Genomic DNA, 22889 nt, shown 5'->3' with positions numbered 1-22889 from the left:
TGCATATCATATTCAAGGACGTTCCATAAATCTGTGTTGAACTGAAAACTATTGGCTGTAAAGAACATGAAAGGTGCCACCACCTGGCTATCAAGTTCCTTGAACCTATTGTAAGCACATCTACCACAATGGAGAGTGGGATTATCATCCCGAAAATTCCTATTTTTTTTTTTTTTTTTTTTGTAAAAATTTTCAATTTTAGAATGGCTATGATCTTCATTATGGTAGAATAATAATGGTTCTATAAAATCAGACTAAAATTCTGGCGATGTTTAGATTTTACTTCATGAGGTGATAGGGTGAAAACCAAACACTAATCTAACATTTTCACATAAAAGTGCGAGGTGGAATTCTCAGACCAGAACACCTATTGTGAGAGATTTATGGATAGAGTGCAGGCTATGAAACGTGATGTTCGTGGTGGAATGGGATGTCGCTCTTGATACTGATAGTCAGTTGAACTCGCTGTCGCATAGGCAGTCAATGTGTGTTCGAGTTTACTTTCACTTCTTGGGTATACTTTATGGGAACCTTTAAAGATCTGGAACATTGGTAATCGTAAAATTTTAATATAAAGCGCAAAGCACCGACGATGAGCATTCCTCGTGAACCTTTGTTATACTTTTCTTCCATTTCATCTTGGAACTTCATGAACCTGTGTTCAATTGGCTTTCTTTCCAGCAAGAAGCATTTTAAGTACCGGTAACGTACCACGTTACTTTAGGATAACGATGCAATTCCTTATAAGAGAAGTTTCTAACATTTAAGAATGCAGAAAAAAAGTTCTTCAATCTCTTAATTAATAATCATATACACACCCAAAATAAAACATGCGAGAATTTTTCTTTACATTTATTGAAGTATGTATTTTAATTTTTAACCAAGTTATTTTCCGGTAATTTTAGCATCAGTAACGATTCATTCAATCCACAGTCTTGTGGATTGAATGAATCGTTACTACTTTTACTTTTAAGATTTTGCTCAATTCGAACAACGTTTGTAAGGACCTTCTTAGAGTCAGTCACCAATGCTCTTTTTATAGCGGTTGCCTTAGATTGTCTGTGTTGATGTTTGAACCTTTTATACCTGCCCTAATCTTTTCTGGTAGCTAGTACAGTAAAGCAGGGCTGATGCTTTTACTCTAAAAGTGTAAAAAAACAATAGCAAGATCCTAAGAATGCCTTGTTTGTTTATTGCCTTGAATTATCAGGATCATCGAGTCCATTATGCTGTATCCACTCTGTTCTTCTTTTATCACGAAGGTGTCACCATCTTGGATATCTCCCTCTTTCTTAGCTCTTCGCTTACTTTCCTTGTAAATTTTTAGATTTCGTAAGACTCAGTTTAGACTTTATTTTTCGCGTGCATTTGGCAGTGGACATCATCAGAAAGAATCTAGATGGAAAGTCGGACGTAAGGATTTCTTTCAAGCCATTTAGATTTCAACCAATTGGGGATTTCTTTGCCATTCTTTTTGGTGTCAATTGTTCTGTAACTGTAACTTTCATTGCGAACAGTTGATCTTTGTGGGATCATTTAGTCATTTATTTTATTTACTAGAAGTTACTGCAGTATATGGTATTACCGAAAGGTGCTGCCATTCCTGAAACCATACTACAAAGAGAACAGCTCAAACTAGAATATTGCTAAAGTGGATCTAAGAATAGCATAGCTTTCAGATAAGAAACTGATCCACATTTTTCAGTTTCTATACCCTGCTTATTAAGGTTAACAAATTAACCATAGTGAGCATCGTTAATTATCCTTTCATTTTATTAAATTTATGAAGACTTGACGATTGTTAATGTATACAATTGCTCAGGCATATTTTTGGGCACTGAGGGGTGAAAATGTTAAACTTAATTCGCGACATTATTTGATGTAGTCTGTCATGTGAAATATTTTGATAAACACCTCTAGTGCATTATTTGAAGCGTTTCTTTCTGCCAATTTTCCGAGTAAAAATACCATTTTAGAAATGCTATTCTGGAGCTTAAGTTCCATTAAGAAAGAAAGCAAGAAAACTAGAAAATCTTTCAAGAAGATATTGGAGAATTTATGGCGATTTTCTTTGTCTTTTTATTTAATATAAAGACTGAATATCATTAAAATGCCTTGCTGTTATCAGAAGGTGGCTCTTAGAGCGTTGTTTCGAAGCACTTCAGATGAATGAACACGCGTTAGTTAAATAAAATTCAAAGAATGAATTCATACATTGAGAATGGTACTCCCAAAGATATGTAAGCATTGTAGCGGTACATAAAACCAATATTTACATCCTGAAGGGAGACTTATGAACACCATTCATTTCTTAAAAGTATTTCGCCTATTCTCCTATTATTCCAGACAGACAACTCTTTACCTCATTACTAAACTGTGCCCAGCCTGTTTACAGATTGTAAGGTGCACTTTGTTTATCATTTTCCCCTTTGCATCTCTATCGATTCTTTCATTTTCCCGGCTAAGCCAACCCGCTTGTGCTGCCAACATGGATACATTTGAGTATGATTTATGATTGCGAGTCAGGTTACAGGTTCTTTCGAAGCTGATCGCTCTACGTTCTGCCTTTGATAAAAGTTTCCTGCCTCCTATTGTGTTTCGTAAATCTCTCTTCTCTACGTCCTCGAACACTGTTCATTATTTATTTCTTAAGCTGCACTTGGAATTTCCGTTACATCAATATATCTTTATCGTTGGTTTTGTTTTCTGTTACAGTCACTCTTGATTTCTAAAAAAGTCTCATAACCACAACGCTAATCTATGTTTTCGGACTGCAGTGTGCAAGGAAGAATAAATGGGCTAGGTTACGACGCTGCAATTCCCACTCTTTGTCTCTTTCTTCCTTCCACCATACCGGTTTGTTTTTCTGTTTTGTTGCCAGTGCACAGCTAATATTGAGTTCTATGGCTCATAAACTTCGTCGTCAGCTTCGTTATTTCTCAATCTTTTGGTTCTGAAGAGCTATTTTTTCAAAGAACCAAAATCAGCACAGCCAAATGCTCATGTGACAGTTCATTTTCGCTCAAGAAAATTATTTAGTGTTTTAATTTATTATGGTACGTTCAAATCCTCCAGAACATCATTTCAGTGTTCCCCCTGAGTTGAGACTCTTGTACTTTGCACAGGAAACTGAGACCAGCGTATCGTTTTTGTAAATAGCGGGTACTTGATAGTCGTTTTATCTATATTAATTAAGATTAATATAAAAACTAAATAAGCATCTCTTGAGGCCGATTAACTGGGCCACAATGTGAAAATAAACCGATAAAAGTTCCGACCTTTTCTATAGGGTGTAAAGGAACAGCGATTGTAACAACTGCACTATCCGCCATGGTCTTTTAACGAGTGAAAGGCTAACTCACTTTAGACTGAAGTCCTTTTCTGTATCTGAATGTCTGAAATAATCTATAAAATACTCGTTGTTTTATTAATAATTCACTTTTCGGTTAGAATATAATCTATTTCGTTTGCGGTGGCCTTTTCTATGAATCAGAGGCTACATAAACGTCACTGCCTTTCAACATCTTTTCGGAGGCTGGAGATATCCCCAAATGGAGAAAGAGTCTGGGGAGTTTATTTATTATTTATTAAGTGACATACTCTGTAACGAAACAAATTCAAATGAAAACCACGGAATCCGAGTAGTTCCGGATACCAGTTTATACTATTTTAATTGGAGTTTTGTCTTTTAAAATTTATGAGCGGGTATATTAGAAAGAGTCACTCTTTATTTTAATCAGTTCAGCTCATTATTTATTTATTATTATTTTTTATGGGCGTGTACGCTGAGCAACCGTTTCGAATACATTTTGATGATATCCTGAAGCCAGTTTTGGTGATGGTGGATGGCGAAAGTTCAAACATTTACTTATATGATGTTTGTAGTCTACTACGTAGTGGCTGAGAAGCAGCAAATGAACCTGGAGGCGTACGTGACTATTAATGCAGAAAGAATCTGTTATTATTTTTATTATTATGCAAGACGACATGAGGGAAAATTCTGCCACTGAAACCACCTTCAATCCGAGAAATCATAGCTAATACTCAAGTGAGCTGTCAAGGAGGAGGTTCCGTTAGCTTGGCATATTTGTGAAACCCATAAACAATTCACGAGAACTATCGCAAACGTACATATCACTTCAGAAATGCATACATGATTCACGCTCGGCCCCTCTTCCCTATTCTTAGTACCAATAAATCTGTTCTGCTGGCTGATTCGCACCATTTCTGAAGGTGATAAAAACATCTGCTAACACCGAGGAGTGTAGTGCTTGTTAACGCTTCGGATTGTATCGTACATCATTTCCTCCTCACTATCGACACAAGATGACAACCCCAGACTTCGTAGAAATCTTGCAACGTCGGCTATTTCAATAATTCTCTTGTCAAGTTGCCACCGCGATAGCTTCTTTAGAGCCAATCGCAGGCTAAAATTTTGGCAGAAACTCAGAATGCCAGTGAAGATGTAGGCTTGGTTTGTTTTTACACTTCTTGTTTGAATTTCTGGCTGCGTTATAAACGAAAAGATATTATATTCATTTGGTTACATTCCCGATGAAGAAAGTAAGCACCGTTATATTTTTTATAATGACATTTCCACAAATTATACCTGTCGGGCATAATTTGAGGTCAGGGTATAACTGGAAGTCGAGTTACCTATGTTGCCAATAGCCATTCATTTGTCTGCGAGTTTTTTCACATGTAATGTTTAATAGTCATATTTTATCAAATTTTGATAATGATTAACTGAATTACAATTTGGGTTCTGATTTTAATGGTTATTACAGCAGGTTTCATGGTAATAATGTAATACGCCCGATGATGTAAAGCATGGATCCTTCTTGGGAAATTGCCAGAATAAATAAAAAGTAAAAATGAAAATAGAATTATCTCAATGACAACAAATATTCTGGCTCTTTATGTCCATGACTGCTTGTATCAACAGAGCTTGTGAAAAGTAAATATACAGAAGAACTGACTGCGATCTTGTAATAATGTGCGTGGTCACTAATAGACATATTGCATGATCGCATGCTGCCACAAAAGAAGCATGCCTCATTAAATGTAGCGCTGATTTATCGACTGGCTTTAGCAGTTAGAATAAAGAAGTAAATTCGTTAGGCTCCTGGAAGCCTGCATTCGAAGAGAAAAAGAAATTGTGCCAGATTTTTAGTTGGAAAAATGAGGAACCACTCCTGATGATGTCAAAGAGCCATAGTTTGAAATTTGCTGAAGCTGAGATCATGAGGCGAGGGTACGTGATGTTTGTATTCCCTGATCGGTTTGATCATTACGCTGGATGAAAAATATCCCAGCTTGTTCAAGAAAAGTGTCAGACTGATTTCGCGTTTTTTCCCCAACTAGAAACAAAAGAAACAACTTTTGTTTCTAGTTGGGGAAAAAGCGCGGCTAAAATATCACATAACGCTGCTGTATCTCGCTTATTTTTGCCTGGTCTGGAAGATTTAGGGATGTCGGTGATGATCTGAAAGACTGCAAGAACTGCAGACGTCGAACATTGCTTCGAATCTCAGAAAGAGTCAAAACAAGTTCGCACACTGATTACATCTGATCTATAATGACTCTTAGAATGATGGAAGAACAGTCTTATATTAACAGAGAACCAATAATTCTTGCCACTCTGACCGAATATTTGGGCAATGGAAAATCAGCTATAGATTCATTCCTCAGCGTTTGAACCTGAAGCGCGCAAAAAGTTCGTTCAAATGGTTGATTATGATTCCTCTTTGCTCTGTTCGTTCCAAATTTTCATTTTCAAAATTCAAAAACAAAACCGAATCAAGTGAAGCAAAGAAATCATTCACAAGGAAATCTATTCATCAAAGTAAGACAACGAATCAGTGTGTGTGTGTGTGTGTGTGTGTGTGTGTGTGTGAGAGAGAGAGAGAGAGAGTGAGAGAGAGAGAGAGAGAGAGAGAGAGAGAGAGAGAGAGAGAGAGAGAGAGAGAGAGAGAGAGAGAGCTAATGTCACATGCAAGGAAGAATTCACTGAATAGTGCTAAGTTTCGAGACAAAAGGGAGCTGATTCTTGTTTTACGACAATACTAGCTGGGGTACAGCACAGTACAGTACGATAGCGAATAATATAGTGGTTATAATCGTCAACCTCCCGCAACACGTGGAATAGGTCTGAGTTCGAATCCCATAAAAAAAAAAAATAATTTTTATGGGTTTCTTTTTAGAATGTTACTGAGTTAGTCGGTCTCAGGTGAGAGTCGCTTGGTTTCTTTTCCAGGAGAGTCGGTTTTTCATCCAGAAAAAAGGAAAAAGACCCAAGAACACGCAATTACAGACACATCAGTCTGATGCCTCAAAGTCTTAGCTGTTTTGGAGTTAACATACACATATCAAACAATTGGATTATCAAGGAGTGGGATTGAGGGGCCCCTTCCTTCCCCGCTGATTTATCACTCTTGGACTGTTTCTTGTACCATAAAAATGAAATCTATACTAATGGAGATGATTTAACCGAGCAAAGGACATTGAAAGAAACGATTTTTAAAAATAAAATCTTTTTAATTTCTAACATCTGATTTCTATTAAATGGACTCGGTTCTGGAACTTAATTGCCAACCTTGTAGTTTCGCTATGTTAGAATCTTTGAAGGCGAGCAGTCAATTTTGTTCATATTCATATAATTCGATTATAGACGTAAGCAATAGTGTGAAGTAGGATTTCTGACCCTTAACAGTCTCGCATTACGAAATTTCACAAAACACCAATAAATAATGATCTTATTCGGGAAAATAATATAATATATACAATATCTAATAACGTAACGGTTACCTCTTCTCGATCCTCGAGGGTTTCCGTCGTCAGTGGTATTATTATGAGCTGGCTGCCATCATAACTAGGCGGAATAAATTTCCATAATTTAGACAAAAAAATCAATTATTGTTGGTCCTTGGAAATCTGCAGATATTTTCCGTTACCATCCACCAGATACGAATAACGGTGTTCGCTGCAAACTTCTCGTTGCATCGTCGAAGACATACAGCCTCAGGGTCACGATTCAAATTAGAGACAGCAACACAGTGTCTCAACGGCTAAATTAATATTCTCAAGCACGCTTTAAATTGTGCCTTTCCAAATTAGACGTGCAAATGTTAAAACCATGCTCTCCAGCTTTCCGAACTTGACTTCCAGGAGAGAGAGAGAGAGAGAGAGAGATTTTAATAAAGAGGCACGAATAATTTCATATTGATACGTTGTAACAACGGCTTTTGCAGCCTGGAGATATCGCAGTTTACTGGTGATGATAAATTTGCGCAAAATATTGATCAGGGCAAATTTTTAGAAGAGTAGATTGTTTTTTCGCTTAAATGAACACACATGATGAAATTGAAGTGAAAACTGTCCTTAAGAAAACAGGAATTCCCGAATAGAAGAAGGAGCTCCCGGAAGTCAGGATTTTTAACCTTTCTTTAAGAGAGAAGGGGTTTAAGACTTCAACAATACATTAAGAGTGCAGATGATGTAGGAAAAGTACATAAATTAAGACAATTTTTTAATTCTTCATAATGAAAGATAATTCATTATAAAATAATGTTTAATTCTTAGATGGGAGGTCACAGATCTTATTTGGGACAATACTATCATCACGACCGATGGCTACTTTCCTACTAAGGTTTACACATTGAGTTGAAGAACAGTCGGCCCTAGAATGGATACAGTGTTGTATACAATTCAACATTTAGAGATAGTCGGGTCAACTCTAACATTTTGTTTTGCATTTACTTCTATAACAGAGTTGTTCACAAAGAAACGATGAAGACCTTTATGTAAAAGAAAGGTTTTGCTTCTGTTATTGTAGATATACCTTAAAAGAACGATCTTTTATCACGGCAGGTGGTAAATTTGAAATGTTAAAGTAACCAATAATTTTACAGAGGTAATAAACTAGTTATTTACGTACTAAAAATTTAGTAAGTTGGAAAAAAAGTAATTTAGTTGCCAGTTACTGTACACGTATGGTTAGACAAGCAGTTAACAGTGTATTATGATTGATTTTCGAGGGTCATTCATGAAGTTCGTATTGCGAAAGATCATGTGTATCCAACTGATTTGTTTTGTCCAGTTAGCTTCCCGAAATGGAAATTCGGTTGATGTGTCAATAGTTCAAAGTGACTTGTTATTGTTTGGAGAATTTTTGGTGCACCAAACTGGTTCTATATTATGTCTATACAGCGTGTTTGTGTTTACGGGCCAATTGAGTGCTATTTGGGATGAAAATCCTGGAATAACTCGCTGAGGAAACCTTCTTCCTCCAAATAAGTGCTGCCGTAGCCTAGTGGTCAGGCGCGCGGGTGCATAAGTACACGTGCCTTGAGTGACCGGGGTTCAAGCCCGTGACTGCTGAATACGGTGCTGTTTCTTGTATTCTGTCTATCTTGTGAACTCCTCTGATCATTTGGTCGTCCCGGAGTATAAACAGAAAATTTATTTATTATTTATTTAAATCCAGTTTAAGAAGCTTTTACGAATTCCTACAGTATCCGATGGGATTCGAACCTTCAGAAAAAAATTCTTAACCAATCTTTGTCATCTGGTATTTTGTCCGAAAGGCCATAACAAAACCTATATTTTTAATCATGATTAAATATCCTAGGAATTATAGAAAAAAACTTAGACTATATCATTTTTTCACATTCGAATTTGCTTTTGTTCGTTTTTAAAAACTGAAATCTTCACAAAAAAGCAACCTTTGGAAAAAAAAAACTACGTTCTCTTCTCACAAGATTTCAATTAGGTACACAGAAAATTGAAAGCCAAAATCCTAATTTACTAATTTTTCCATCTTATTTCCTTATATCAGAGTTACGAACTTTTTGAACGACTTTCGTATAATATACAATAATGGTTATAAGATCTGGACTGGATTTTTTTATCCACCGCTGTATCTATTGGCTGTAGTTATAGTGCAAAAAGAAGAACTGCATTAATTTAAAGATTTTTAAGGAGTTTATGACGTTAGTAGTTAAACTGATTAACTGAGGCATCTCTACCGTTGCTTTAGCAAAGAAAGAATATATAAACCTTGCTTACTGCATGAGTTTTGTAGATTGACTTCGGAGGAGGCTCCAATTATTACGAGCCAGAATTGGTTTGAGGCCTCATTTTCGGTGAGGTGCCAATTATTTAAAATATCACATTTCAGCTTATTATTGCCACGGATGCCCCTGTGGCTGCGGTCATCATGTATATCGCACTTCCAGCACACGACTTGAGTCGGCCCTGTTCTGAGTCTACTTTTTCATGTCAAGCACCCATCACATAGCTCGAAGTATTCCCAATTTGTTACGCAAGATGATGCAAATTCTTTCCTTGCTATAGTAGTGCTAGGGTGAGAGTGACCTTAGTTAATTAGAATTTCATAGTTATAGTATAGTGTAGTTATAGTTGATGCATTGTGTAATACTCAGTGTCTTTCTTCTTCTTTACTTCCTCAGGACGAAAAGAATCAAATTATTATAACTAACGTGTGGTTAAACCTGGTAAGTTCCCACGCTTGGTGGGACATAACCTTTCTGTATCTATGTGTTTCGCAGTCTGAGTTCAGTAATTGCTTGTAATCTCTGTTTGATTTTTCGTTTTTCTTTTTTAGGACGAAAAGAACCAACAAATAATAACAAATATCTGGTTAAAATTGGTAAGTGATAAAACATTAATCCAACACTAACATGAGAGGATAGAGGATGTTGAAGGCATGTTCTAAATTGGCTATTCTAAATGGGGAAAGGAAAAAAAATACCTTAATTGGACGGTTCTAAACGAAACTAAAACCTTACTAATTACATTCTGCTAAAAATAACTATCTAAAATTAACTATTCAACTGAATTTATCCTCTAAACGCTAGTCGGCGAATTACTTGCATGAATATTAGCATATTCAGTGCTAAAACTACAAATTATGATCCATAAAACGCATGCAGATCTTATTGCATGTTTCGAAGCTGAATGCATGGACCAATAACTCAGAACTAATTTACATTACCCGGATTAACACTTCCAGTGTTTCTGTTTTGAGTTCAATCTCTGTTAGAACACAGAATTGCGTGTAATGCATGACACTGAACCTTCATTTTGTCACGGATAATTTATATTAAGAAATATTCGGCGACAAAGCTCTATTAACCTACCACTCCTACGGGCACAATCCTTAAAGTGTGATATGTTCTATGATTATAAGCCCCGTACCTTGACTTATTGTCCCTCATGACAGATGCAAATGCATACACATACATGTAACTTACAGTATAATATTTAGGAACATTTTTCATCCCGTGGAAACGCCTTTTGACTCCGTATAGGCGCATTTTTGTCTGATTTTATGCCATATATAATGTTGTTCTCACTATGGCAGAAACTCTATCAAGATAACGAAGGTGCAAAAAAGCTATTTTCTGTTTCTGGTTGAGAGGCAGCTTAGTTCTAAGAGCTGCAAATGCTGCTCAGGTACTTAGACATTTGAGAGACTATACTGCATGGCGTTGTCGCTGAAGTTAATTGGCTCCGATTTCTGAAACTCAAGAAAACAGATTGCTTTTGATCATACAAAGACAAACATTTTGTTTACTTAGTCTACAAGTGCGTTGTCGTGATGGAAATCAAAGAAGGCAGCTATTCATCATATGGCCTATTAACTCCAGGAGATCGTATATCTTCGAGAAGATTGCACTTCCTCTACACCAATCTTGGGAATTTAGTTTGCAAAAGTTACAGCAGGAACTGTCTTAGGTTTTGGCGCCTTTTCTCTGAGATTTAAGCGAGGGTGTCATATAACTTTTACAAGTATCACATTACTCAACTTTCTTCTTCCTCGCCGTTCTTTAAAACAATTCAGACACTCCGAGACTGGAAAGCAGTCTTTTAAAAGAACTCGGCAACTTTCAAGAAATCACAAAGCTTCCTTTAGAAATGCGCCTTTTTGACAGATGTCAGAGTCGTCTGAAAAATGCCTTGTTCGAAATAAAAATGACACCAGCGTTAACTTGCTCTTCTAAGTAGCCATGCTAACTCCCGGATTGACTCCTGAGATTCATTTGACAGCCCAGAGGCCAAAAGCTTAATGTTTTCGTGCCAATTCATTCTCGTTTCCAGATAGGTCCATGTGGAAACATCAGTTATGATAAACTAACCAACGATGTAATATTTAAAACTGAATTCAGCGGAGAAGAATCCCATTATTCCTTATTTACATCAAAAGAAAATGCGCTTAACGTTTTCTAGTAGCCTCTTGTGTGCTAATAGGTTAAATACACTTGTTTCAGCCTATTAAATATTGTTATTTTAATAAGCTAACATCGTTAAACAATTTCTCGCTAATGGGTATAAAATGTTAAACCCACTTTTTTATATGTCGCTATTGATTCTGACACATAAAATTAATTCACGGTAATGAACCATTTACGCGTGAATTTGTATCCCGTTTCTGATTTATTATTAAAGGAAAATAAACTCATAACTATAATAAAGAAGCACGCTGCACGAGAAAAATCAATGCGTGTTACCATTTAAAATTCACCCCTTCTAAATCGCCTGATAATCAGTAAAATTAAATAAAGGCCTAAATATGTACCGCATTAAACATATATGGAACAGTTAATCTTAATACTAATTGCAAATTCTAATTAAATGATCACATAAAAACAAACTTGGTATGTGATTTTAAAATTTCATCTGTTGTTTTCAAGTTGCTCCACCATAGTCTGGAGCAATAGAGTTAGTTATTATTTTTGATATGACTTTTGGCATGGTGCATGGAATGTTTATCTAATGGCAAAGCTGTGTTGTTTTTCTTGTTTGATATTTTGTTTTGTACCTAATAATTATCTTTTACTGTTTAATACATTTATTTGTGTGCTATTATGCCTGTTTGTTGATTTATTTGCCTTATAAAAGGTATTTGTTATTATTGCTGTAAAGTATTTAAACAATTATAGGAAATATACAGGAAAATCAAATTATCAGAAATTTACAAAAGAATAAAAAAAAAGAATAAAAAAAACTTTAAAGTTCGATTTCATTGTTGAATCTAATCAGAAATAATAAAATTTCTGATAACAATCAGAAATTATACAATTTGATTTCTCTGTTGTTTGATTGTTAATCCTTAACAATCAAATAATTTGATTTCTCTGTTGTTTGATTGTTAATCCTTAACAATCAAATAATTTGAAATTTGATTTCTCTGTTGAATCCTAAACAATCAAATAATTTTAAAATTTTTTCTCTGTTGAATCTTAACAATCAAATAATTTGAAATTTGATTTCATTGTTTAATGCTTAATCTATTTGTTACTTTATTGTATAATTATTAACAATTAAAATATTTACGTTATTGTTTAATTCTTAATAAGTCAAAAATATTTCTATTTTAATCTTACAAATCAAAACTTCCTTATTGTGATCTTATTCTTTACTGTTAACAATCAATGTGTTATTTATAATTGGGTGTTACATTCCTAAAAATCAAACAACTCTTTATTCTAATTTCATTCAAAACAAAAAATATATATATTATATAAAAACCTTCCACTTTCATAAGAGGAAGAAATTGAAACCTGTACTCCCGAAGTATGTAAAGGTATGAATTGGCTTGTGACAACAACCTGCTCCACATGAGAACATCTGCAGTCCTTGTATTAAAAGGTGAATACGAAAAATAATGAGAGTAATAAAAACGTCTGAAAATAGATGATATCACATCAAAATGCAGTGCATCTACACAAATTGGTAATTTTATTCTAAACAATACGGTTATGCACAACTATCTTTGAACATTTATTTCCACAGCAACAGTTTAAATCCACCTCAAATTCTGAAAACTATTTCCAGTCAAAGTTTGATTCATTCTGAATCTGGAAAACAAGTACTTGACGCGCTGGAATAAAATAAAAATAAAAACTGGACATTCTTATGTATGATATTTTTTTTCTCACTGAATGGAACCATGAAAAAAACGGGTAGCTCTTAAACCAATCTTTGTGTAGAATATTTGAATATTTTCTTGGGTTTAAAAGAAATGTTTCCTGTTGATGATCTCGATATACAGGAATATCGAGATCATCAACAGGAAATATACAGGATATACTGAATATACAGGAATTCTCAATGAATATAGTTTTGGTTCACGCAACGTTAAACTTTTCGCATTTCGGAGTTCTTGGAACAACGTAAATAAGTTTATTACGAGCAATACCGCCATAGCAAGAAGCGTACCGTTGTCAACACTTCCTTCCCTAAAATTTGTTTCAGAAATTCTATTCATGTGACACATGAATAGCAAGATACCCCAGTGAGAAAGTTGATAAACTTATGATGAGATTTATATCTCTATTTTCGATCGTTAATGTTGTCCTTCCTTATCGAGAAACACTGCAAGGTTAATGTGACCTGAAGTTGATTTCCAACGGAATATTTCATTTAAGATATAAGCAAGAATTATGCATCAATCTCTCACTTGTCTGCTACTCGTTTGGAGAGGTCTGAGTTCGAGTATCGTCGACGAATGAAGGAATTTCTGAAGTCCTTTTCAATCGAGGCTATAGTTAACCATGATGATGTGCTAGTTACCAAGCTGCGTAGCCCACATTTTCGAAGTGTTTCTTAATATGGTTGCCTTTTTTCCCGAACTCACCAGGAGCGTTGACCGTCTTTACGCCTTTCCAATAAGCTCGATGTCTTTTAAATGCGTTCTCCGTACTTGAGCACAGTATTACAAGTACAGCCTTAAAATTTCCCTCCGCCCTTCTCAGAACTATGCCATTGGAAGAGTATGACACATTTCAAATAGTCTTCCCGTAGTGGACTACCATGTGGTGATACATGTTCATTGGTTTATTCACTTTCTGAATTTATATGGCCGTAAGCTGGGTAAAATTGAATATATCTGAAGCCACATTTTCATCTTTGCGCTATGTATCCGGCACCTATACTTACACGTTAGTCTTAAAGGATCTTATTATCCTTTCTGCGGGTTCAGAAAATATATTAAGCCCTATTAGGTGATTACAGCTTATCCTAAAAGGCTCTGCTTACTTTTAATGACCCTTATAGAAACTCCCCAGGTAGTATACCAAGAGATCTCTTCCCCCACTCCACATATTCAGCGTCATCGGCTCGTACTAGGTAATCTGAAAAGTTTGCTCTTTACCACAGAAATAATGAAACAACCTGGATATGATATTAATCGACTTTTCAACATAGAACTAACTGTCTACGCCCCTTGACCTTTTATCCAACGTGTGAAATAACATCATTATTTGTCCAAAAGTGTCGTTCTTTCAGATGTTGTTTCAGTGCAAGAAACAACAGGAAGTAAATAATAGTTGATTGTCTCCACAGCTACTAGAGCGTGGTGACCGGATTGGGTTGTCAGAAGGAAAGGATCCCTCTGGTGAATTAGCATGACTAGTGGATTTAATCTTCTTTAAGTAATCAGTGAACATATACCCCCCTTCTTCCCCACCCAAAAAAACTGATGCCATCACTCTGATTAACGTCTTTAGAAATTTTTGTGGCGAGATCCTTCATGATGCTATTCCATCGGTGGTATTTCAATCGTAGCAGTGAATCCCAGTTTCACCCATGGTGATACATGTTAACTGGCTTATTCACCTTCTGAAGTCAAAATTTGTTATCATAGTACGCTCCACACAAAATTGGATATATTCATATTACTCACAGCATGAAAACGGTTGGTTGAAACACTTGTTTGAATTCTACGACAATTTTCCAAGAATTTCTTAGCACAACTCACTTCCTTCTGATCTGCCTTTTTGGTACCCATTTTACTTTAAAAAAATATTTTTCATGCTTAATTCTTTTTGTTTGATATGAGGGACTTCAATAACAACAATTGGTAACGAAGCCACAAACATCTTCAACGCTTTCTGTGGTTTATTCCACCACAGGTCGCAGACCAAAAGTCATTATTGGTGACTTCACAACCGCTTTTGAATTTATTCAAATCATTGTAGAAGGTACTGTATGATGGATAATCATTGTGCAATGTCACCATCATATCCTCGTGGATATTCTTCTCAGGTAATTCTTATATAAAAAAAAAGATATCTTATTACTGTGTGGTTCTCTTCTTTTGTGAAAGTATTGTTTTTGTAGAATGCGATTTGTTAAACCTGAAAAAAATTAATATTTAAAATATTTCTCTAAAACTTAAGTTATATGCATATAAATGTTTGTAATTTAATGTTATATATTTATATATTTCAAATAAAGAAATATATGGTACCAGAAACTTTTCGAATATCCCTCGTAATTCCATATAATAGTGCAGGTTTCTAAATATCAGCCATCATTTCTATTAAATGAAAATACCTAAGATTTAATTAACTGGTTCGTGGACACTAATACCATTGATATCAGATACACGCTGAGAAATCGACAGCATAAGAAAAGAATGAGAGCAGAGTTATTTCCTCTTCGCATAACAAAAACTACAGCCATATCGGTGATCAATGGGAGAATAAGAGAACAGAGATTCCAAAGAGAGGAGAGAAGAGGAGGAAGGGGAATGCATATACGGGTCACAAACAAAATAAAAAGGAAGTAGTAGTCACGTGAAAGAAAAGATATCGTTTCTTGCAGTAACAGCTGTCTGGTTTGTATGCGAAGAATTAGCTTTCTACAGTGTACGCCGGCGAAGATGCGGTCGCCATGGTAACCAGGTCTATCCATCCCTCTGCTCCCAAACACACACACACACACACGGTAACTTTTGTAGTCTGCTAGTGAAGTTGAAATGAACATATATTTCCAAAATATTCTCAGGATTTGTACCAATTTATGCAGAGTTTCGTGGCCCATTTTGTTCAGAACAGTTCTGCGCGTGACATACAGGAGACGCCGCGGAATGAGTTAAGATTTTTGTGATAACATAATTACAGATATAGGAACTGTTGCAGGAAAAGACTACAAATACATGTCACATTTCATAAATGCTCATTATCTGTCGCTTACTCTGTTCGTGTGAATGCATAATTTTGGTATAAATTTCGAATGCTCAGTTGAAGCGTCCTGGACAGAAGTATCACAGTTCTTCTAAGAGTAATTGCTATTTTTCTGCCTTCAGTAGGACAGGCTTTCAGAACACGTACGATTTAAGACATAAGCTTACTGGGATAATGCTCTCCAACCTTTGGAGGAGCTAAAGTGAACTAAAACCCGACCCTGAAGACGGTCAGATTATTCAAAGATGTAATCATTGATACATGGCTCGCTATTATTGAAACCAGTTGTTTATGCAAGACCATGACGCTTTTCCATCTAATGAAAGAAAGATCATTAATAGGACATTTTTAATGTTATTATTATAAGACAAATCAATGAAAGCAAACCTTCTATAACCATGCTTATCAAAGTTCCGCTTAATCCGTTGTAATTAGCCACTACACTTAATATAAGAGAAATTTACCTACAAATAATTCACTTAATAGAATTATTGAGAAAATTTTGCACGGGATCGCGTGTAATTGAATCCGGCAGATCTAGTTTGAAATGTGTCCCAATTAAGTTAACCGAGTGGTTTTATTGCTACTGTGCGGCGAGAGAAAATTTGATTATTATTCGCAGGAATTTAAATGAAACGGATCTGCTAGAAGGAAATGAAAGAAACAATTAAGCGGCTAATGGCTGTTTTCTTAGCTTCGGTTATCCGATTATAGAGAATTCTTTAATGAACCGATAATGCTTCTGCTTCACATGTCTCGCACAGGACCATGAGTTAAAAAGCATCTCATTAACAGATGTTTTCCCGATGATAAATGATAGCATTGATAGTTCTTCTTAATTGATGGATGTGGTCAAGAAGTTGCAGTAAAGGCTGATCGTTCGCCTCGTGCGAAATCGACACATTTACAATGAAAAAAGGATTTGATTTAAAAAAACCCTCTCTTAAGAGATGATGGACCCCAAATTTCTTGCGATCATGTTTCTTCTTTTTTTTTTTTTAGTAAGAACAGAATCGCATCTTCACTAATTATTTAAAACATTCCAAGCATCATAATTATTTAATTAGGATAGTTAATTTTTAAGATGCCATTCTCCCCTTCCTATTAAGTGTACGAATAATATCGGTAAACGAGAATGAATAGGTTTATTTTTGAAATAGACGAAGTTCGAAGAAGGAAAAATGTATACGGAGGACATGAGGACTCAGACAGAAATGGCTGCTGCCATAACCCGTGTAAGTCATAAATTCGTTGCTTGTTTAGCCTTCGACATGAATTCAAAGGTCGGTCTAACAGAAAAACCAAGCCCAACTAACGATTCCTTTTTTTGTATCCGATGTAAGAGTGTACCGATCTAAATTAAAACTTGGTGTGCGTTACAAATAGAATTTGATTTACTGAAGAAACGGATGCTTGCTCTAGAAACAAATGTAATTTGGAGCTCTTCAGGAACTCAAAGTAGCTCATAACCCACCAAGTGATGCACCTCCATTGCGAATCCTGAACAGAATAATCAAGTGTATACTGCTCTGGTTGAAAGAGGTTTAATTTCATTGGGAGATTCAATTGTTAAAGAAAAGGGTAACACTTTGTTTTTTGTAATAACGAGAGGTGGACCAGAACCTGGTTGTGCTTGTCGGGAACGAAAATTGATGATGCTACCAACAGATTGTCAGATTTAAAGGGGGAGGGGGTTGAGAGAGCATTATTATTCATATCGGGACTAACGATATTAAAAGAACACTACATGAACTATTTGTTGGATAACCAAGTCCACAAACTAGGTCAGAATGTATGTGCATGCAATCCTGCACAGACACGATGGGAGAGATTATATGCTGAAAGCCTTGTGGATTAACTCAAGACTTTAGGGACTCTGCAAGGCTGTAGGGAACAAATATTATCAGCGTAGCCGTAACTTTTAGGTAGAAGGAATTTATTTTGCAGCGAGAGTATTCATTTGAACAAAGGTGGTGCAACGGATTTTTTCAGTGTCATTGAGGATACCGTAAGGGTTCTGGGAAACTGATAGTTATGGGAAGGCGAAGGATAATATAGATCTCAGTTTATTTGATTATATTGATCAAAGAAATGCTTAAACACATCTCAAGAATTCTTGTTTGTTGCTGCAACAGCAGATGTTGGCAAGGTATTCTGAGGATGGCAACTATTCAAGTGAGCGAGAAAATAAAGCTAGGGAAACAAGCCTAAATAACTTCAAAGGGTGTGTCGAGGTAGTAAACTACAGAAGAATACATATTCTAAACTGTATCAAAAGTAATGTTAGGAGTGTTGTCAACAAAATGGGTGAACTCGAACTCCTGATTAAAATAACTAATGCTGACATAATACGGCTAACAGAAACTGGTCCTATCCGTTTCCATTATGGTATTTATAATGTATTTAGGAAAGACAGGGAGGTTAAAAGGGCTGGCAGGGCCATGCGTCTTATCAAAATAGCCTGAGGACGAAAAGAGCTTTAGCTGTCAGAAGTTACTTCTGTCAGCATAGAATAAGTGTGGTGTGATTTAGATTTAGATTTAGTTGGAAGCAAAGGTATAATGAAAGTGGGAGTAATCTATAGAGCAAAAGATTGTGAAGAATATGAAGAGAGTCTTTACACGCAGATGGAATTGGCCAGAATGCGTAAATGTCTTATTATGGGTGACTCCAATCTGCCCCAAGCTGATTGGAATAAGAGGAAGGGAAAGTCGCCATGGGTAACAAAATTCATAAAATAAACTAGATGATTATTATTTTGCCAGCATGTTAGAGAAAATATCAGAGGTAAAAATATTTTGACCTCATCATTACTCACAAATAAGTTGACATTACAGGGCTTAAAGTACAGGAACCATTGGCAGGTAGTGATCACGCAATTGTCAGTTGGAAGATGAAGAAAGATGTAGTAGTAGTTAAAGATAAAGGCTTGTTTGCTTAAGATTTTTATGGCACATTAGCATCTGTGGCTATAATGCGCCAGCCAGAAGACAAAGGCATAAGTTTCAGTTTCAGAAGAGAAGACTGTGGCAGTTCAAGGCGCTACATGGCATCTATAAATTGAGAATTATGGAACACCTTTAAAGAAATAATCACAGAAACCATGAATGCATACAGTAAATAACATTAAAAAAATACAGTACTGGGATGGATGAATACAGAGCTGGATAGTCGAGGAGCAGAAACAGCATGGGAAAGTTGCAGAGCAATGAAATGTACTGAGGCCTACAACAGTTACAAGTTGATCTCTAATAGTACCACAGATAAGAGAGGAAGGAAAAGGGAGCGAGGAGTTTCATGTATGTGAATACAAAGAAGAAAACGAATCGAATTGGACCCTTGTATATTGGGTGTGATAAAGTGTAAGATAATCCAGCTGATGTTATTGATGTATTGAATAGGTATTTCTCGTCTGTCTTTACTGATGAAAGACCCTTAATGGTGAGGAGAGGCTGTGCGAGTTAGGTTAAACCATATGATATTAGTGATTTCGAAATTACTGATGACTCTTTATTAGAAGAACTTTCGAGCTTAAGGGCAAGGAAGACTCCTGGAATTGATGGCCTATGGCTTATACCCAATAATTTTGTGGGAGGCGGTCAGAGATTGCATTGAACCATTGAGGTTAATTATGAGGCCATCTTTGGACTCTGGAGAGATTCCTCTGGATCGGAGAAGTGCCCGAGTATCACCAATACATAAAGACGATTCTAAGAGGAAGTCGGTACATACAGACCAGCTAATCACTTCAGTGGTAGTGAACATCTTCGAGGCATTTATTAAAAGTGTAATCTAGGTACATTTAGAAATAAATGGCATTATGAAGGACACACAAAATGGTATCGTTAATCTTGTTTAACTAACCTGGTAAGCTATTTTGACAGTTATTCATGAGCTGGATGTAGGGAACAATTTAGATGTAGCATACTTGAATTTTGGCAAAGCATTTTATTCAATCTCTCATGGGAGGTCACTGTATATGATGAAACATGTCGGGATTGCGGGAAAGATTATAGGAGATTGCAGTGTGGCTACAGGGCAGAAGGTTGTGATCAATGAGGATCGGTGCTTGGGTCATTATTGATTTTCATTTTCATAAATTACATCGACGTCGAAATTTGAAGACGACAAATGTTGGGGGAGCCGCTAATGAACAAGCTTTAAGAATGGTCAGAAAAGTGGCAGCTGTTTTATTGCAGCAAAATGCAAGGTCTTATACTTGGGGAACAGCAACCTCAAAATAAATTATACACTTGGTGGGGGTTACGATATGGCAGATATGAAGTTTTCTGAGCATTGTTAACAGGCGGCGAGGAAAGGCCAAGGTGTCCTATCAATGATTTCTCGAACAATATCGTGTAGAGATAGAAAGGCCTTAAGCCCATTGTATAAGGCAATTGTAAGACCGCATTTGGAATACTGTGTCCAAATATGCAAACCTCATCTGAAAAAAGACATTTAACTTCTTGAAAAGGTCAAAAGTATAATAAGATCGGCAAAAAAAGGTAGTACGAGGAAGGACTTCGAATATGTGGGTTACAGAGCTTGGCAACCAGGCTCCATTGAGGTTTAAACTTATAAACCTTATAAACCATCGAGGTTTATAAGGGTCAGAGAGGAGCTAGTAAAATGAATTGAGGGCAGAATTTTCAATGTTATAAAGAGTTCCAGAATTAGGAGCCATAAATTCAAATTATAGGAGAATAGGTTTAGACTAATCTTTTCAGCCTTCATTACTATTGCGTGCAACTGACATCAACTTTTTGTTAAACATTCAACTTTTGACAATGAAAAAAAAATTGTATTCAAACATTAAACTTTTATATTGCATAAAAGATACTTTTGGTTTTTACATATTTTCTAGATTGTAGGAAGTTTTCTTTTAGCCAGAGAATTGTTGATTACTGGAACAAGTTGCCTCCGCAGGTAGCTGAAGCTTTAAAGTTTGAAGAAAGGCAAAGGTCAATTGGATAGTTACCTAAGTCTTGAGGGAAGCGCATAATATATATATTTTTTTCTTATGTTTTTTTTTTTTTTTTGGCCGGTACAGCAAAAGCCTATGGCCTCCTTGCACTACATAGTTAATACTAACTCTGCAGACGGCCTCCGTAGCCGAGTGGTCAGGAGCGGGAGTGCAGTAGCACACGCTCTTTGAATAGACCGGGGTTCAAGCCCCTGACTGCTGAATACGGTCGATCTGCCAACCCGCACTGGACCAGCGCGGCAGATTATGGTCCATTGCCCTCAGCATGAATTGTTGAGGAGGCTTCCATCCTGCAGTGGGTTGATAATGGCTGCACTTTTACTGCATTTGTGTTTGTATTCTTCTCTCGGCTTGACTGTACACCTGTCTCGGACTAGGACTGCATGGTTTCATCTCTAGAAAGAGAAAAACAATGAATCCGCCTCTGAGACCGACTAACTCGGCCACATTATGGAAAAAAGAAATGTGCTAGCAGTGAAGGAAAATTCGGCACAATGAAAATGCAAAAGATGCTTTTTGAATAGCATAAAGTTAATTTCTTATTATATCTGTTTAAATTATAAAAGAAAAAGTTTTCTAACAGAGCTGCAATTAATGATCCCACATTAATCAACTGTACAAAATTGTAGTTTAACGCAATGACGAGTATCTTTCTATCAGAGCATCGATAATCCCTAAGCATAAAAACTAACATATGTCTATGCAATAACGTGGACATCCGAGCTATAAACTATATATACCGCAGCCAAAATCCATGAAAAGGACTTTAGTATCGGAAAACAAAAATCCCCATTAAAACTTGAATAACCCCTAAACTACTACCAATCGCAACTGTGCTGTATCACTTACAGTTGTAAAGAATAAAGTTAAATCTATGCGGAAACCAAGACTAAAACCGCATGGTAACGTATTCGAGAAATATAAAATAAATAAAAATGAATCATGATCAACTTTGTATAATCTGTTGTAGGCCCTGTCAAGTAGGCTGCGATAGAGGGTGCATATAGAATCGACGTCGGAGCCATTAGAATGACGGACAGGCAAACATGACAGCGATATTAGCTATGCGAGGATTAATAGTTCTGAATTAGTCATGCGCTGTTACCAAACGGGCCTCTAACTCAAGCTGAGCGATGACGCGGTAATTGGACTTCGAACCCGCTATAAAACTCCATTTGTTACAGAATTTTGCAATAAGTAAAGCAACCAAGGATGATGCGGTAAATAATAAACTACCGTATAAAAATCTATGTGCGTGATATTTTAACTTCCTTACGAAAAAAAAAGGAGAAAACAACGCCATCTAAACGGTGGTACCCCACTGACGAATTGCACAAAATCGATACTTTGCCCTCGTGCAATCGGTTTTGAGGCGCATTTCGTTTCACAATTTCGCCCGCCGAAAGAATTTTATGAAATTTCCTGCTAGAGGTGCAGGGCAGGGACTTTAATGACATTTATCATCCGAATTGAATTCTCACTGCCAACTTTACATGAAACCCAATGCGCAATAGTGCCGCTTGGGTTTCGACGAAAGAAATTTTTAAATTTGTTAGCCACAGTTTGAAAAACCCTGTTCTGTTATTTATTCACAATATTTGCTTATTTATGCTTTCTGTTCTTTGTGCCAGATCTCATATTTTCAACGAAAAAAAACAAGTACCTCGCAAAGGTACGGATTACGTATCTTACTGCTTACCAGTAGCAATCAAAACGGCGGTGGAAGTTTGAAGAAATTCTCCACAAAGGTGCTTTCCAATCTCAAACGGCATAAGATTTTTTGCTCTTCTCAGAAATTCCGAATTAATTGGTACGTGCGAACCAGCGCGCAATGCATGATACAATAGCCAATATGGCGATGCCCAAGGATCCTTAGTTCCCTCTCTATTTTAAACAGTCCAGCTACCCAATAT

The 22889-nt window shown here is 36.2% G+C and overlaps 1 protein-coding gene across 8 annotated transcripts in view; it reads left to right on the top strand.

Moving 5' to 3' along the window:
- LOC150080594 (neuronal acetylcholine receptor subunit alpha-7-like) overlaps positions 1-22889 on the top strand; it is a 267604-nt gene that overhangs the window by 123183 nt on the left and 121532 nt on the right. For 4 of the 8 annotated variants that reach the window (XM_090381720.1, XM_090381715.1, XM_090381721.1 and 1 more), the window contains exon 3: positions 9471-9515. In XM_090381720.1, coding sequence (XP_090237846.1) covers positions 9471-9515 — 45 coding nt within the window. Of the gene's footprint in view, positions 1-9470; positions 9516-9625; positions 9671-22889 lie in introns of all 8 variants that reach the window. The other 4 variants (XM_090381719.1, XM_090381717.1, XM_090381718.1 and 1 more) reach the window with 2 other exon arrangements.

Source organism: Mastigoproctus giganteus, chromosome 9, assembly GCF_048544385.1.
Source record: "Mastigoproctus giganteus isolate SK-2022 chromosome 9, ASM4854438v1, whole genome shotgun sequence".
Classification (NCBI taxonomy): Eukaryota; Metazoa; Arthropoda; class Arachnida; order Uropygi; family Thelyphonidae; genus Mastigoproctus; species Mastigoproctus giganteus.
This window is presented reverse-complemented; position numbering and strand designations above follow the sequence as displayed.